Source organism: Salmo salar, chromosome 15 (assembly GCF_965601325.2).
Source record: "Salmo salar chromosome 15, fSalSal1, whole genome shotgun sequence".
Classification (NCBI taxonomy): Eukaryota; Metazoa; Chordata; class Actinopteri; order Salmoniformes; family Salmonidae; genus Salmo; species Salmo salar.
The window spans coordinates 35,237,457-35,253,419 of NC_138305.1; the positions used below are offsets into that span (position 1 = coordinate 35,237,457).

Genomic DNA, 15,963 nt, shown 5'->3' on the forward strand with positions numbered 1-15,963 from the left:
TCTCTGTCTCTACATCACTCTCTCACTCTGTCTCTACATCACTCTGTCACTCTCTCTACATCACTCTGTCACTCTGTCACTCTGTCTCTACATCTCTCTGTCTCTACATCTGTCTCTACATCACTCTGTCTCTACATCACTCTTTCTCTCTTTCTCTACGTCACTCTGTCTCTCTGTCTCTACGTCACTCTGTCTCTCTGCTCTCTCACCGCCGCCCCCCCCCCCCTCACTCTGCCCCCCCCCCCCCCCCCCCCCCTCTCTCTGCTCTCTCACCCGGCCCTCACTCTGTCTCTCTGTCTCTACATCACTCTGTCCTCTGTCTCTACATCACCGCTCTCTCCTCGTCCTCTCTCTACATCACTCTGCCCTCTCTACATCACTCGTCTCTACATCACTCTCTCTTTCTCTACATTACTCTGTCTCTACATCACCCGGTCTCTACATCACTCTGTCTCTCTGTCTCTACATCACTCTCTCACTCTCTCTACATCACTCTGTCTCTACATCACTCTGTCACTCTCTCTACATCACTCTGTCACCCCTCTCCCTGCCTACATCACTCTGCCCTCTCTACATCACTCTGTCACTCTCTCTACATCACTCTGTCTCTACATCACTCTGTCACTCTGTCTCTACATCCCTCTGTCCCTCTCTCTCTCTAATTGTTGTTTTCAGTTGCAGAACATGAACAACATCATTACCTTCCCCTTAGACAGTCTACTGAAAGGAGACCTGAAAGGGGTCAAAGGGGTAGGTGTATAACATATTATTAATCACAGTGTTTTATCATGCCAGTCAGAACATGTGTTTTAATATACCAGTCAGAACGTGTGTTTAATATACCAGTCAGAACGTGTGTTTTAATATACCACTCAGAACGTGTGTTTTAATATACCACTCAGAACGTGTGTTTTAATATACCACTCAGAACGTGTGTTTTAATATACCACTCAGAACGTGTGTTTTAATATACCACTCAGAACGTGTGTTTTAATATACCACTCAGAACGTGTGTTTTAATATACCACGTCAGAACGTGTGTTTTAATATACCACTCAGAACCACGGTGGCACAAGAGGGAGTAGGCTTATCCCATACTTACAGTGCCTTGCGAAAGTATTCGGCCCCCTTGAACTTTGACCTTTTGCCACATTTCAGGCTTTAAAGATATAAAACTGTAATTTTTTGTGAAGAATCAACAACAAGTGGGACACAATCATGAAGTGGAACGAAATTTATTGGATATTTCAAACTTTTTTAACAAATAAAAAACAGAAAAATTGGGCGTGCAAAATTATTCAGCCCCCTTAAGTTAATACTTTGTAGCGCCACCTTTTGCTGCGATTACAGCTGTAAGTCGCTTGGGGTATGTCTCTATCAGTTTTGCACATCGAGAGACTGACATTTTTGCCCATTCCTCCTTGCAAAACAGCTCGAGCTCAGTGAGGTTGGATGGAGAGCGTTTGTGAACAGCAGTTTTCAGTTCTTTCCACAGATTCTCGATTGGATTCAGGTCTGGACTTTGACTTGGCCATTCTAACACCTGGATATGTTTATTTGTGCACCATTCCATTGTAGATTTTGCTTTATGTTTTGGATCATTGTCTTGTTGGAAGACAAATCTCCGTCCCAGTCTCAGGTCTTTTGCAGACTCCATCAGGTTTTCTTCCAGAATGGTCCTGTATTTGGCTCCATCCATCTTCCCATCAATTTTAACCATCTTCCCTGCCCCTGCTGAAGAAAAGCAGGCCCAAACCATGATGCTGCCACCACCATGTTTGACAGTGGGGATGGTGTGTTCAGGGTGATGAGCTGTGTTGCTTTTACGCCAAACATAACGTTTTGCATTGTTGTCAAAAAGTTCGATTTTAGTTTCATCTGACCAGAGCACCTTCTTCCACATGTTTGGTGTGTCTCCCAGGTGGCTAGTGGCAAACTTTAAACGACACTTTTTATGGATATCTTTAAGAAATGGCTTTCTTCTTGCCACTCTTCCATAAAGGCCAGATTTGTGCAGTATACGACTGATTGTTGTCCTATGGACAGAGTCTCCCACCTCAGCTGTAGATCTCTGCAGTTCATCCAGAGTGATCATGGGCCTCTTGGCTGCATCTCTGATCAGTCTTCTCCTTTGCAGTGGTCTGATACTCCTTCCATTTCAATACTATCGCTTGCACAGTGCTCCTTGGGATGTTTAAAGCTTGGGAAATCTTTTTGTATCCAAATCCGGCTTTAAACTTCTCCACAACAGTATCTCGGACCTGCCTGGTGTGTTCCTTGTTCTTCATGATGTTCTCTGCGCTTTAAACGGACCTCTGAGACTATCACAGAGCAGGTGCATTTATACGGAGACTTGATTACACACAGGTGGATTCTATTTATCATCATTAGTCATTTAGGTCAACATTGGATCATTCAGAGATCCTCACTGAACTTCTGGAGAGAGTTTGCTGCACTGAAAGTAAAGGGGCTGAATAATTTTGCACGGCCAATTTTTCAGTTTTTTATTTGTTAAAAAAGTTTGAAATATCCAATAAATTTCGTTCCACTTCATGATTGTGTCCCACTTGTTGTTGATTCTTCACAAAAAAATACAGTTTTATATCTTTATTTTTGAAGCCTGAAATGTGGCAAAAGGTCGAAAAGTTCAAGGGGGCCGAATACTTTCGCAAGGCACTGTAATATCTTAATATCCTTTAACCTTTAATATCACAGTTTTGAGCCAGTTGAAAGTCATGACTTCAGCTCATGTCATTTGTATCCTTTGTATTAATACTGTTATGTTTCTGTTTTATTTCCACAGGATCTTAAAAAGCCTTTTGATAAAGCCTGGAAGGATTATGAAACTAAAGTGTGAGTTTGAGCAACGTTATTATTATCACAACTTCCTCTGTTTCACCGCTACCACTACTACCACCACCACTACCACCACTACTACCACCACCACTACTACCACTACTACCACCACCACTACTACCACTACTACCACCACCACCACTACTACCACTACTACCACCACCACTACCACCACTACTACTACCACCACTACTACCACCACTACTACTACCACCACTACTACTACCACCACTACTACTACCACCACTACTACTACCACTACTACTACCACCACCACTACCACTACTACTACTTCTACCACTACTACCACTACTACTACCACCACCACTACCACTACTACTACTTCTACCACTACTACTACTACCACTACCACTATCACCACTACCAATACTACCACTGCTACTACTACCACCACTACTACTACTATCACTATTACCACTACTACTACCACTACTACTACCACCACTACCACTACCACTACTACTACTTCTACCACTACTACTACCACTACCACCACTACTACTACCACTATCACCACTACCACTGCTACTACTACCAATACTACCACTGCTACTACTACCACTACCACCACCGCCACTACTACCACCACCACTACTACCACTACTACTACCACTACCACCACCTCCACCACTACCACCACCACTACTACCACCACTACTACCACTACTACTACTACCACCACCACGACTACTACTACCGCCACCACTACCACTACTACTACTACCACCACGACTACTACTACCGCCACCACTACCACTACTACTACTACTACTACCACCACGACTACTACTACCGCCACCACTACCACTACTACTACTACCACCACCACTACTACTACCGCCACCACTACTACTACTACTACTACTACTACTACCACCACTACTACCACCACCACCACCACCACTACTACCACCACCACCACCACCACTACTACTACTACTACTACCACTACCACCACCACTACTACCACTACTACTACTACTACTACCAACACCACTGCCACCACCCCTACCACTACTATCTCCACCACCACTACCACTACTATCACCACCATCACTATCACCACCCCTACCACTACTATCACCACCACCACTACCACTACTATCACCACCACCACTACCACTACTATCACCACCACCACTACCACTACTATCACCACCATCACTACCACCACCCCTACCACTACTATCACCACTACCACCACCACTACCATCACTACAACCACTACCACCATCACCACCCCTACTATCACCACTTTCACTCACTACCACCCACCACCCACCACCCACCACTACCATCCACTACTACCACCACCACTACTACCACCACCACTACTACCATCACCACCACCACCACTACCATCACTACTACCATCACCATCACTACTACCACCACCACTACTCCACCCACCACCACCACCACCACCATCACTACTACCATCCCCCACTACCACCACCACTACCACCACTACTACCACCACCCCTACTATCACTACCATCACTACTACCACCACCCCTACTATCACCACCACCACTACTACCATCACCACTACCACCACTACTACCACCACCCCTACTATCACCACTACCATCACCACTACTACCACCACCACCACCCCTACTATCCCCCACCCACCCCACCCACTACAACCACCACTACCACTACCATCACTACCACCACAGTTTGAGAGTTTCAAAACTACACAACCTGTTACTGTATGTGGGTTAAGCATAAGTTAGTGATTGTACCTTATGAGCACAAGGAAAATGTGTCAGAGGGGGGTGGGGGGGAATAGATTTGTTGAACAGCCTGCGTACCTGTTAGAATAAGAGTAAGCTGCACCATGAAGTTGCATGTGTGGGTTCAGCTTAACAACAACTAGAAATGGGACACAATGGAAGCTAGTAAAAGGTCAACTGCTACTATTCATGAAACAGCTGATAAGGCAGACAGACCTTAAGAGAGAAAAAATGACACTAGACCTACTATTGCGGCACCTGTTGGTATGTCAATACAAAACTCCACACATTTTTTGTGAACACTGATTTTTGTCTGTCTGAGATTTATTTAGTGTTGAATGAACTACGGTATGGACAGACAAGGGGTTTGCATTTCTGAAATTGTGCAGTACATGTTGGACGTCCCAACAGTATCTTTTAATTTTCAGCATGACAGGCGTAAAAGACGTGAATAAGCTCTTTTATACATTTATTTGATAAATTACTTCACAGGGAGATCATTCTAGTTCACTGTATGAGGGCTGGGCAGGGCATTTAAAAGTTACTAGTTTACTAAAGACCATTGCCTTGTACAAAACACCTGTGGCGTAGTCATAGAGCCTTTTGGTTGATGTGATTGACTGGTGGTTTGATGACTCACTCTAAGGGAATGAGAACGGTTTAAATATTGATATCATTTTATTTTTTATTAACCCATCCCATCTTCGGAGGACATATATATATATATATATATATTTTACAGCTTTTCTGCTACTTGTACATACATTTGACATATACCTTTTACATACATGGTACTTTTATAGAAAGCTGTCACATAACAATAATACATTACCAAACATAAGCTCTTTAATCCCACCTATCACCATAGACCACCCTCATTTGGTTTCCATGTGTCATATATTTTTCAATTGTACTGTGATGTTTTACATCATTTTTAAGCTTTCTAATTGCACAGTATTCGCAGATTGTGAGCTAAAGATGAAAACCTTTCCTATGAGTATTATTATATTATTGATTGGCTGACTATGGCTTTCCAAATTGCCCAACACTAAGGTCAATTTGAAGTGCATGTTGTGATTTTTTTAACCCTTCCTGAACCTGTGATTAGAAACAAGTTACATAGGGGTAGTACCAGAATAAATAATCTATTGATTTTGTCTCTTCGCAGCAAAATCTACAGAGCTGAGATTGTTGTATGCCCCATATGTATAGCATTCTGTTGGTGGCAAGAATTGTATATAATAATTTAAATCGAAGTGTCGAAATCAAGTGTTGTTTTTTTGTACCAGTTCAGAAACCATGTGCCATGGAATCGGTACATCGAAAATCTCTTCCCATTTATTTTGCAACCTGTATGCAGCTGTCAACATTTTTGTCCTCAAATAAAACTGCTATATTTTTCTATTTATGCCAATTCCTTTCAGCCAATCTTTAATATATGGCAGGTAAACAAGTTTCCTACCTTCTTCCTTTCCCACTTGCCTCCTCCATTTTTGTGGTAATGCTGCAATCGGTTGGTTGTAAGTTTTGATTGAGCAGATATTGATATCATGTTAATTAGTGAATGATTTTCCTTCTTCATCCATTCATCCTGTGCTTCATCATCCTCACTGAGCCCTCTGTGTTCCCTGCAGCACTAAGATAGAGAAGGAGAAGAAGGAGCATGCTAAGCAACATGGGATGATACGGACAGAGTTCAGTGGAGGAGAGATCGCTGAGGAGATGGAGAAGGAGAGACGCCTCTTTCAGCTCCAGATGTGTGAGGTGAGAAGGTTGAAACTGGCTAATTATTTCACCTATCAGAGGCTATGCAGGATAGAAGACACAACAGGGTCCACGGAGGAGTATTTACACATGTTCGTTAATATTGTTACTCGGTATGTCTTATTTTGTCTACAGTATCTTCTCAAAGTGAATGAAATTAAAACGAAGAAGGGGGTCGACTTTCTCCAGAACCTCATAAAATATTTCCACGCCCAATGCAAGTATGTTGTTTTCATTTACAAGTGATGTCAGATTAGCACTGTTTAGTCAATGCATTTGTCTTTTGTAGGAGGCTAATGCTTGACCCATCTTGACTCCTGGTGACCTCTGTTTCCTCTCTCCTCGCAGCTTTTTCCAGGATGGTCTGAACACAGTGAATAGCCTCAAACCTTCCATAGAGAAACTGGCTACAGACTTGACTATAGTGAGCCACTCTCTCCAAGCATCCATATTTTCTAATATTCTCTTTGGATGTTACCATGGTTTTACTGCTTGTCTGTCAATAATGTGTCATTCACCTCACACAGTTCTCTCACTTCCTGTTTCTCAGATCAAACAGACCCAAGATGGAGAGAGGAAACAGCTTAGTGAGCTCAGAGACGTTCTCAAGTCCTCCCTACAGTCTGAACAGAAAGAGGTGAGCTCTCAATCACTGGAGTAAGTAGCGCAGGTGATTTAGGTGGGATGAGGTAGCCCTGCCTGCCTGCGACTTAAAACTAGTGTCACCTTTGGCCCAAGAGGGAATTTCCTCTTGTTCTTATGGTTTACTGAGTAGGAGACCAGTATTCAGATCCCACCAGTTACATTAGCTTGGTAGCAGAGAGGAAGGGACATAATCCAATGACAGACCAGTTATAGCACATATACTGTAATGTATTTAGTCTTACCTGTCTTGTCATAGGAAAATAGGAAAAGCCAGTAGTTCTACCTCACAAGACCCTAGTCTACTTACAGGAGTATAGATGACTAGTCTTGTGTGTTGTGTCATGTTACAATGCAATAGACTGATCATGGTTTCCACCAGTGGCTTGGAGAGTGAATGTCTGCTTTCTTGGTGAACTTTAGCTCTTTCCCCAATCAAGGCGGAGTTCCAAATGGCACCCTATTCCCTATATAGTGCACTACCTTTTACCATGGCCCATAGGGTGCTATTTGGGACATTGCCATAATCAATGTTCTTAAACACTGATAGCTGTTTTTATTCCCTTAAAATCCTTCCAAACTTCCTGACCACTGCACACATTGATATCTGTAATATTTTCTGAATGCAAGGCTCTACTCAAGCCCTCCATTCAAATCTCAATTGCTTCCAGATTCTAGAGTCACTCACTCTATTTGAATATATCAAAATAAGGCTGCAAGGTGTACACCTACACTGCTAGAAGAAATGGTGCTATGTAGAACCAAAAAAGTGCTCAATGGCTTGCTTCATATATGGCTCTCAAAAAGGCCTGTATAGAATTGCAACGCACCATCATTTTTAAGCAGAGTAGAATAGGCCTTCAGGAGAGGACATTGAAGAAACTTGATTCAGATGAACACCTGTGCTATGGGAGAAGTGTTATGTCCTCGTGACTGAGTGTGTCTCTGATGCATTAGGATACCCAGGTCAAGCAGACTGGATACAGCCTTCACCAGCTCCAGGGGAATAAGGCCCACGGTACAGAACGCTGTGGAATGCTGTACAAGAAGAGTGAGGGGTGAGTGGACAGAGCTTCAATCACCAATTTGGCCTCTGGTCTCTTACACAGAGCCAAGAGGAGCTGTTTGAATCGAGGCGCTGGGGTAATATGATGATATGATGGCCTTATCACATACATCATTCCATTTGCTGTTCATGAAATGGTATGGTTTGGTATTTTGTTAGCTGTTGTGAAAGCAGCAGCTACTCTTCCTGGGGTCCACACAAAACATGAAACATGACATAATACAGAACATTAATAGACAAGAACATCAAGGACAGAACTACATACATTAAAAAAAATGCACACGTAGCCTTCATATCAATACGTACACACAAACTATCTAGGTCAAATAGGGGAGAGGTGTTGTGCTGTGAGGTGTTACTTTATCTGTTTTTTTAAACCAGGTTTGCTGTTCATTTGAACAATATGAGATGGAAGGGAGTTCCATGCAATAATGGCTTTATATAATACTGTACACTTTCTGGAATTTGTTCTGGATTTGGTTGTGGTTTGTGATATAGAAGCTGTGCCGTAGAGGAATAGAGTGTTCTAGTGAAATAATGAATGTTTACTCTTCTTCAGTCTCAGGAAGGTGTGGCAAAAGAGGAAGTGTTCGGTGAAGAACGGGTTCCTGACTATCTCCCATGGAACGGTAAGAGACTTCCTGTTTTTGTCTTCTCCTATTGGTCACTCACTTTCCTTCATGCATGCTGTCATGCATGGCCCTCTCCTTACGGTGTGAATATACAGTACATAGTACATGTCAGTCAGTGGGATTCTGTAAGGCATAGCATTGTCTCAGTTGTGATCACAGAATGTCGTGACTGATCATTTCAGTAACTGACAAACCTGTGTCAGGTCCTAAAACCTCTAACATTATAGCAGCTTCTCACCAGACACAGTACTGAGATATTGTTTGAAAGATACAATTGCCCCTGGGCATGGCTTCCACAGTGAATTCCCCCTGAGCATGACTTCCACAGTGAATTCCCCCTGAGCATGGCTTCCACAGTGAATTCCCCCTGAGCATGGCTTCCCCAGTGAATTCCCCCTGAGCATGGCTTCCCCAGTGAATTCCCCCTGAGCATGACTTCCACAGTGAATTCCCCCTGAGCATGACTTCCACAGTGAATTCCCCCTGAGCATGGCTTCCACAGTGAATTCCCCCTGAGCATGACTTCCACAGTGAATTCCCCCTGAGCATGGCTTCCACAGTGAATTCCCCCTGAGCATGGCTTCCACAGTGAATTCCCCCTGAGCATGACTTCCACAGTGAATTCCCCCTGAGCATGGCTTCCACAGTGAATTCCCCCTGAGCATGGCTTCCACAGTGAATTCCCCCCGAGCATCAAATCAAATTGTATTAGTCACATGCGCCGAATACAACAGGTGTGTAGACAGTGAAATGCTTACTTACAAGCCCCTAACCAACAATGCAGTTTAAGAAATAAAAAGAACAAGTAATTAAAGAGCAGCAGTAAAATAACAATAGAGACAATATACAGGGGGTACCGGTACAGAGTCAATGTGGAGGCTATATACAGGGGGTATCGGTACAGAGTCAATGTGGAGGCTATATACAGGGGGTACCGGTACAGAGTCAATGTGGAGGCTATATACAGGGGGTATCGGTACAGAGTCAATGTGGAGGCTATATACAGGGGGTACCGGTACAGAGTCAATGTGGAGGCTATATACAGGGGGTACCGGTACAGAGTCAATGTGTGGGGGCACCAGTTAGTCGAGGTAATTGAGGTAACATGTACATGTAGGTTGAGTTATTAAAGTGACTATGCATAGATAATAACAGAGAGTAGCAGCGACGTATCGGGGGGGGGTGGGGGGGTTGGCAATGCAAATAGTCTGGGTAGCCATTTGAAATAGTTTCCACAGTGAATTTGTCCAGTGATAATGGAAGAAAAGGATCACATTTGTTCTGTTTCCCTGCATTTTACATGAAATAACTGACAGTAATTGTGCGACAACACTGCTGTTCTTTGGGCCTTTACAGAGATGTGGCTGTAAGCATAACGTTTCATTCAACAGGACAAAGAGGAAAAGGCCAACGATACATTTTTAGGAGGCTGCTGCATTTGACTTTCTCTTTTTATTTTTTAAATGTTTTTTTACTGTTTGGCATTACCCAACTGGGAAAGTGGCATGAATACAACATGATCAACTTCAGCAGTCTGGCCCCCTCGGTTCTCTTACTCTTCTCTGCTCCTCTCTCATAGGCTAACACACCACCAGCTAAACTCAACCTGCTTACCTGTCAAGTGAAGCGTAACCCGGATGAGAAGAAAAGCTTTGATCTCTTCTCACGTAACTTAAGCAACACTTTGATGCTCCATCTCAAACATCTGCAACACTAGTCTGCATATCTAGCTAAAATAGCAAAAGCATGATAGAAAACATACTTTATTCCCTAGACTCTCTGATATGATATTTATTGAATGACAGACATGTGTCTTCCATCGAGTCTCTTAGCATCCCTTACTGCAAATGCCTCTTATTGCAAATGCCAGTTGCATGTTGCTCAATCAGCCTATTATTTGTCTAAACAGATGATAGAACCTATCACTTTCAAGCTGAGGATGAGGCAGAGTGTCAGATGTAAGTACTGTACCTGTCTGGGCCTGTTGCACTATGCAGGTTTGTGTGTGAACGTGGTGTGTATATCATACAGGTGGTACATGTAATTGGTCTCTCAGATTCTCTTTAAAGTTTTTCGCGTCACTAATGGAACCCTATTCCCCATAGGGCTCCGGTCAAAGGTAGCGCACTACATAGGGAATAGGGTGCCATATGGGACTCAACCTTTGCCCTCAGAGCTCACTGGTTCTCTCGGCTGCCTGTGTTTTCAGATGGATCTCAGTCCTGCAGAACAGTAAGGAGGAAGCCCTGAACGATGCCTTCAAAGGAGACCAGGATGAGGGAGGGGAGAACAACATAGTCCAGGAGCTGACCAAGGCCATTGTCAGCGAGGTCAAGAGGATGAGCGGAAACGATGTGTGCTGCGACTGCGGAGCGCCCAGTGAGTGACACACAGAGCATGCTGGGAAAAGGCAGCATGAACGTTTTGTGGTCTTCCTCCCAGAGGGTTATTATATCAAAGTGAAGTAAGCACAGTGTACATATGTGATATATGTGAATGTGTGAGGGTCTGATGTGGGTTTAGTAATTTACAAGGCTGAATGTACAACCTTGCATGGTTTGACGATTGACATGGGCTTTTCTCCATGTGCTGCACACACATTCTTAGGAGTCTTTGTTAGGTCAGTCAGATTAGCTCCGCAAAGACAGAAGAAAGAGTGTTGGCTGTTCCGGCCGTCGGATGTTACTGAAATCCCACTGGGCCTATACACTGAGTGTACAAAACATTATGAACACCTACTCTTTCCCTGACAGACTGACCAGGTGAATCCAGGTAAAAGCTATGATCCCTTATTGATGTCACTTGCTAAATTCACTTCAATCAGTGTAGATGAAGGGGAGGAGACAGGTTAGAGAAGGATTTTTAAGCCTTGAGACAATTGAGACATGGATTGTGTATGTGTGCCATTCAGAGGTTGAATGGGCAAGACAAAAGATTTAAGTGCCTTTGAATGGGGTATGGTAGTAGGTGCCAGGCGCACCTGTTTGAGTGTGTCAAGAACTGCAACACTGCTGGGTTTTTCACACTCAGTTTCCCGTGTGTATCAAGAATGGTCCACCACCCAAAGAACATCCAGCCAACTTGACACAACTGTGGGAAGCATTGGAGTCAACATGGGCCAGCATCCCTGTGGAATGCTTTTAAAACCTTGTAGAGTCCATGACCCGACGAATTGAGGTTGTTCTGGGGGCAAAAGGGGGTGCAACTCAATATTAGGAAGCTGTTCTTTATGTTTTGTACACTCAGTGTATATAGGGAATAGTGTAGAATTTACACTCATGGGACACTGAAAATAGTGCATCAATAAACTACAGCTCCTTCTTAGGAGTGGAACTTTATTTAACGGTGCAACTATTTCAGGTGAGAACTTATAATGGGATCACTCTAGTCTTTTTTCTTTTTATTGCTTTTTTTAAAGTATTTTTCAAGTTTATTGGACAGCGACAGTTGAGAAAGACAGGAAAATGAAGAGGAGAAATGGTGTGCCTCTCCTCCAGCGCTGGCATACAAATGTAGAATCTTAATTTGATCAATCTTTTGTTGCTGAGAATTTTCCTGTGCAGGAGGAAATGCAAACTTGTAGTGTATTCGAGGTCTAAAAAGGCTTCTAAAGTGTGTAACTTCCATTTTAAAATGTCAGACTTGATTTACCCTAATGAAAAATTTATCAACTCCTACAAAAAATGGCCATTGATTATAATCCCCATAATAATTCACATTTCCTGTTGCTGCAGGATTATTTTCCTGCTGTAGAAAACTGGGTCAAATTAAGATCCTACATCTCTACATGTGTGCCCTGAGGCAATGTTAGCTAGCGTCAGACCACCCCGGGATACAGCACACTAGTCTTAACACTGATAATATCCTCTATCTCTGTCTTCAGATCCCACCTGGCTCTCCACTAACCTGGGAGTGCTCATCTGCATCGAGTGTTCTGGAATCCACAGGGAGATGGGTGTCCACTACTCTAGAATACAGTCTCTCACACTGGATGTCCTGGGAACCTCAGAGCTCCTGGTAGATACTACAGGCTTTTAGGATTTTATTTGACAGACTTTTGTACTATAGTATAGTTAGCAAGATTATCAGTAGTGTGGTCCCCAGATCTGTTCATGGTGTCTTGACATGGTCATTGGTCATTGTCCATGTTCGTCACAAACAAATCTGGGACCAGGCTATATTAATAAAGGCTGAGCCGATACGAAATTTACGTGTGCTCTACCTGGTCTTCCCCAGCTGGCTAAGAATGTAGGGAACGCAGGTTTCAATGAGATCATGGAGGCGGACCTGTCTGCACAGAGCGTGATTAAACCGAACCCCTCCAGTGACATGTAAGTGACAGACTGCAGGGCAGGCCAACAAAACAGGAACAACACTGAATAGATTTCATTTCACATTAAGTCGAATACGTTTCACTTCTTTTTTTTTATACTGTTTATAGTCCTGAATGTCTCAGGTTGCGTCCAAAATGGCACCCAATTCAATGGGCCCTGGTCTACAGACACCCTGGTTCGAATCCAGGTTATATCACAACCAGCCGTGATTGGGAGTCCCATAGGGTGGCGCAGAATTGGCCCAGCGTCGTCCAGGTTTGGCCGGTGTAGGCCATCATTGTAAAGAAGAATTAGTTCTTAACTGACTTTCCTAGTTAAATAAAGGTTAAATAAAAACATTTTTTACAAATAAAAGTAGTGCACTGTGCTGCTGAGGGGAGGACGGCTCATAATAACCTGATGGAACCGAGTGAATGGAATGGCAACAAATCATGTGTTTGATACCATTCTACCCCTTCCACTCTAGCCATTACCACTAGTCCGTCCTCCCCAATGAAGGTGCCACCAACCTCCTGTGCACTAATATATAAGGGAGAGTGTGCCAATTTGTACGTAGGTTTGCACTTGTTTCCTGTCTCTTTCCTGGTATTTGATCATCTATCTGTCTGGGCTCTGGTCTCCCTCAGGCAGACGAGGAAGGACTACATCACAGCCAAGTACACGGAGAAGCGTTTTGCTCAGAGGAAGTGTGCGGACTTGGCGTCCAGACTGCACGTCCTGTGTGAGGCAGTGAAGACCCGAGACATCCTCTCTCTCATCCAGGTCTATGCTGAAGGAGTGGACCTGATGGAGACCATCCCGCTGGCCAATGAGCATGTGAGATGATTGACACTGGTTGCGTCCCAAATGGCACCCTATTTCGTACATAGTCCACTAATTTTCACCAGAGCACTATGGGCCCTGGTCAAAAATAGTGCACTGTAAAGGGAATAGGGTGCCATTTGGGGAGTAGACATTGCCTTCTAACAATGACATGAGAGAAGCATTAGTCTTAGAAAGCTTGACTGGTTTTTCTAGTTTTATAATGATGTTTTTGTGTGATTTGTCATATTTGAATACCTCTGATTGGTAGGTATATTGGCTATTCTGATGTTGTCGAACTGTTGTCGTGAGTTGTCGTTGTTTCATGCCCTCAGGAACCGGGTGAGACAGCACTACACCTAGCAGTACGAATGGTGGACCGCAACTCCCTCCATATTGTGGACTTCCTGGCCCAAAATAGGTACTAAAGTACTGGGTGAAAAGATGCTGGTTTTATAGCTTATAGTAGCAGAAGCAAACAAGCTCTCAGATATCAAATGTGAAAAGGGGAAGTTATTTAACAGCATATAATGAAATATTTAAATAGGAGCAGAAGTTGTTCTCCCAATAATTGTCAATATCAATGAACGGCAGTGTTGCCCCCTTGTGGTGATAGTTCTCAGCTGCGTGTCTAACTTAACTTTTCTTTTTATGTTCCAAAAGTCCTCTCAAGGATAGTAAAATAAGGCTTTTTAGGCTTAGGGGTTAGGGTTAGAGTTAGAATTAGGGTAAGGGGTTAGGAATTAGGGTTTGGGGTTAAGGATAGTAAAATAAGGCTTTTTAGGCTTAGGGGTTAGGGTTAGAGTTAGAATTAGGGTAAGGGTAAGGGGTTAGGAATTAGGGTTTGGGGTTAAGGTTTGGTTAAGAGTAAGGTTTAGGGTTAGGGAAAATACAATTTTGAATGGGTATTCATTTTTTGTCCCACACTTGGATAGTAAAACCAACGTGTGTGTGTGTGTGTGTGTGTGTGTGTGTGTGTGTCTCTCTGTCTGTACTTTTGTCTGTGTGTGTAACAGTGGGAACCTGGAGAAGCAGACAGCCAAAGGGAGCACGGCACTGCACTACTGCTGCCTGACCGACAACAGCGAGTGTCTCAAACTGCTACTGCGGGGCAGGGCCTCAGTCAGTATTGGTAAGTACCCTCATAGGATCCATCTGCATCCCAAATGGCACCCTATTCCCTATATAGTGCACTACTTTTAATCAGGGCTCATAGGGCTCTAGTCAAAAGTAGTGCACTATATATGGAATAGGATGCAATTTGAGATACAAACCCATAAACAAATGATAAAGGGCTGGTCAAGTCCCATAGAAACACATTAATGAAGCTCTGATTGGTTTGTCTGCCTGTGTGTGCAGCCAACGAGGCAGGAGAAACACCAATGGACATCGCCAAGCGCCTCAAACATACGCAGTGTGAGGAGCTGGTGAGTGTAGGCTTGCAATGTAATCTGAAGGTCATAGACATTTTAACACAATGACTGCATCACAATTCTCCACCCTTTTCCCAACATGTGAACTTGCACACTTCTCGTCATGGATTTAACAATAGTGAAAACTCCCACCAGACAATGCTTAAACCATTCATATGCTTTTAAATCCATGAGAGGGCAAAGGCACACTTTTGGAAAAGGGTGGAGGATTAGGATACAGCCTATAACAACACGATGATCCTCTTTATTAGAGGAGGGTCCATGGTGCCATATGATCAACATGGGTAACAACAGATAGAGGTTGACTGTACGTTTGTTGTCTTTGTGGTGTTCAGCTGACCCAGGCCGAGACGGGGAAGTTCAACGTCCATGTGCACGTGGAGTATGAGTGGCGGCTCAGCAACGACGACGACCTGGACGAGAGCGAAGATGAGATGGAGGACAAGGTGAGCTAGTTGACCTTTATTTTGATTTGATTTATTAGGATCCCCATGGCAACAGCTAGTCCTACTGGGGTCTGACACGTAACGAGAAAAAACATTTAAAAACAAAAACGTTAAAATGTACATACAGTACCAATCAAAAGTTTGGACACACCTACTTATTCCAGGGTTTTCTTTATTTTTACAATTTTCTACATTGTAGAATAATAGTGAATATATTAAAACTATGAAA

The 15,963-nt window shown here is 43.4% G+C and overlaps 1 protein-coding gene across 1 annotated transcript in view; it reads left to right on the forward strand.

Moving 5' to 3' along the window:
- Positions 1–15,963, forward strand: part of LOC106571254 (arf-GAP with SH3 domain, ANK repeat and PH domain-containing protein 2) — a 39,697-nt gene that overhangs the window by 14,469 nt on the left and 9,265 nt on the right. Inside the window, exons 4-21 of the mRNA XM_014144069.3 lie at positions 676–750; positions 2,804–2,853; positions 6,251–6,380; positions 6,516–6,601; positions 6,729–6,804; positions 6,931–7,017; positions 7,980–8,080; positions 8,648–8,717; positions 10,300–10,387; positions 10,630–10,678; positions 10,930–11,099; positions 12,604–12,737; positions 12,957–13,051; positions 13,681–13,870; positions 14,191–14,276; positions 14,872–14,987; positions 15,215–15,282; positions 15,624–15,734. Of these exons, the coding sequence (XP_013999544.3) occupies positions 676–750; positions 2,804–2,853; positions 6,251–6,380; positions 6,516–6,601; positions 6,729–6,804; positions 6,931–7,017; positions 7,980–8,080; positions 8,648–8,717; positions 10,300–10,387; positions 10,630–10,678; positions 10,930–11,099; positions 12,604–12,737; positions 12,957–13,051; positions 13,681–13,870; positions 14,191–14,276; positions 14,872–14,987; positions 15,215–15,282; positions 15,624–15,734 (1,782 nt within the window). The remainder of the gene's footprint in view (positions 1–675; positions 751–2,803; positions 2,854–6,250; positions 6,381–6,515; positions 6,602–6,728; positions 6,805–6,930; positions 7,018–7,979; positions 8,081–8,647; positions 8,718–10,299; positions 10,388–10,629; positions 10,679–10,929; positions 11,100–12,603; positions 12,738–12,956; positions 13,052–13,680; positions 13,871–14,190; positions 14,277–14,871; positions 14,988–15,214; positions 15,283–15,623; positions 15,735–15,963) is intronic.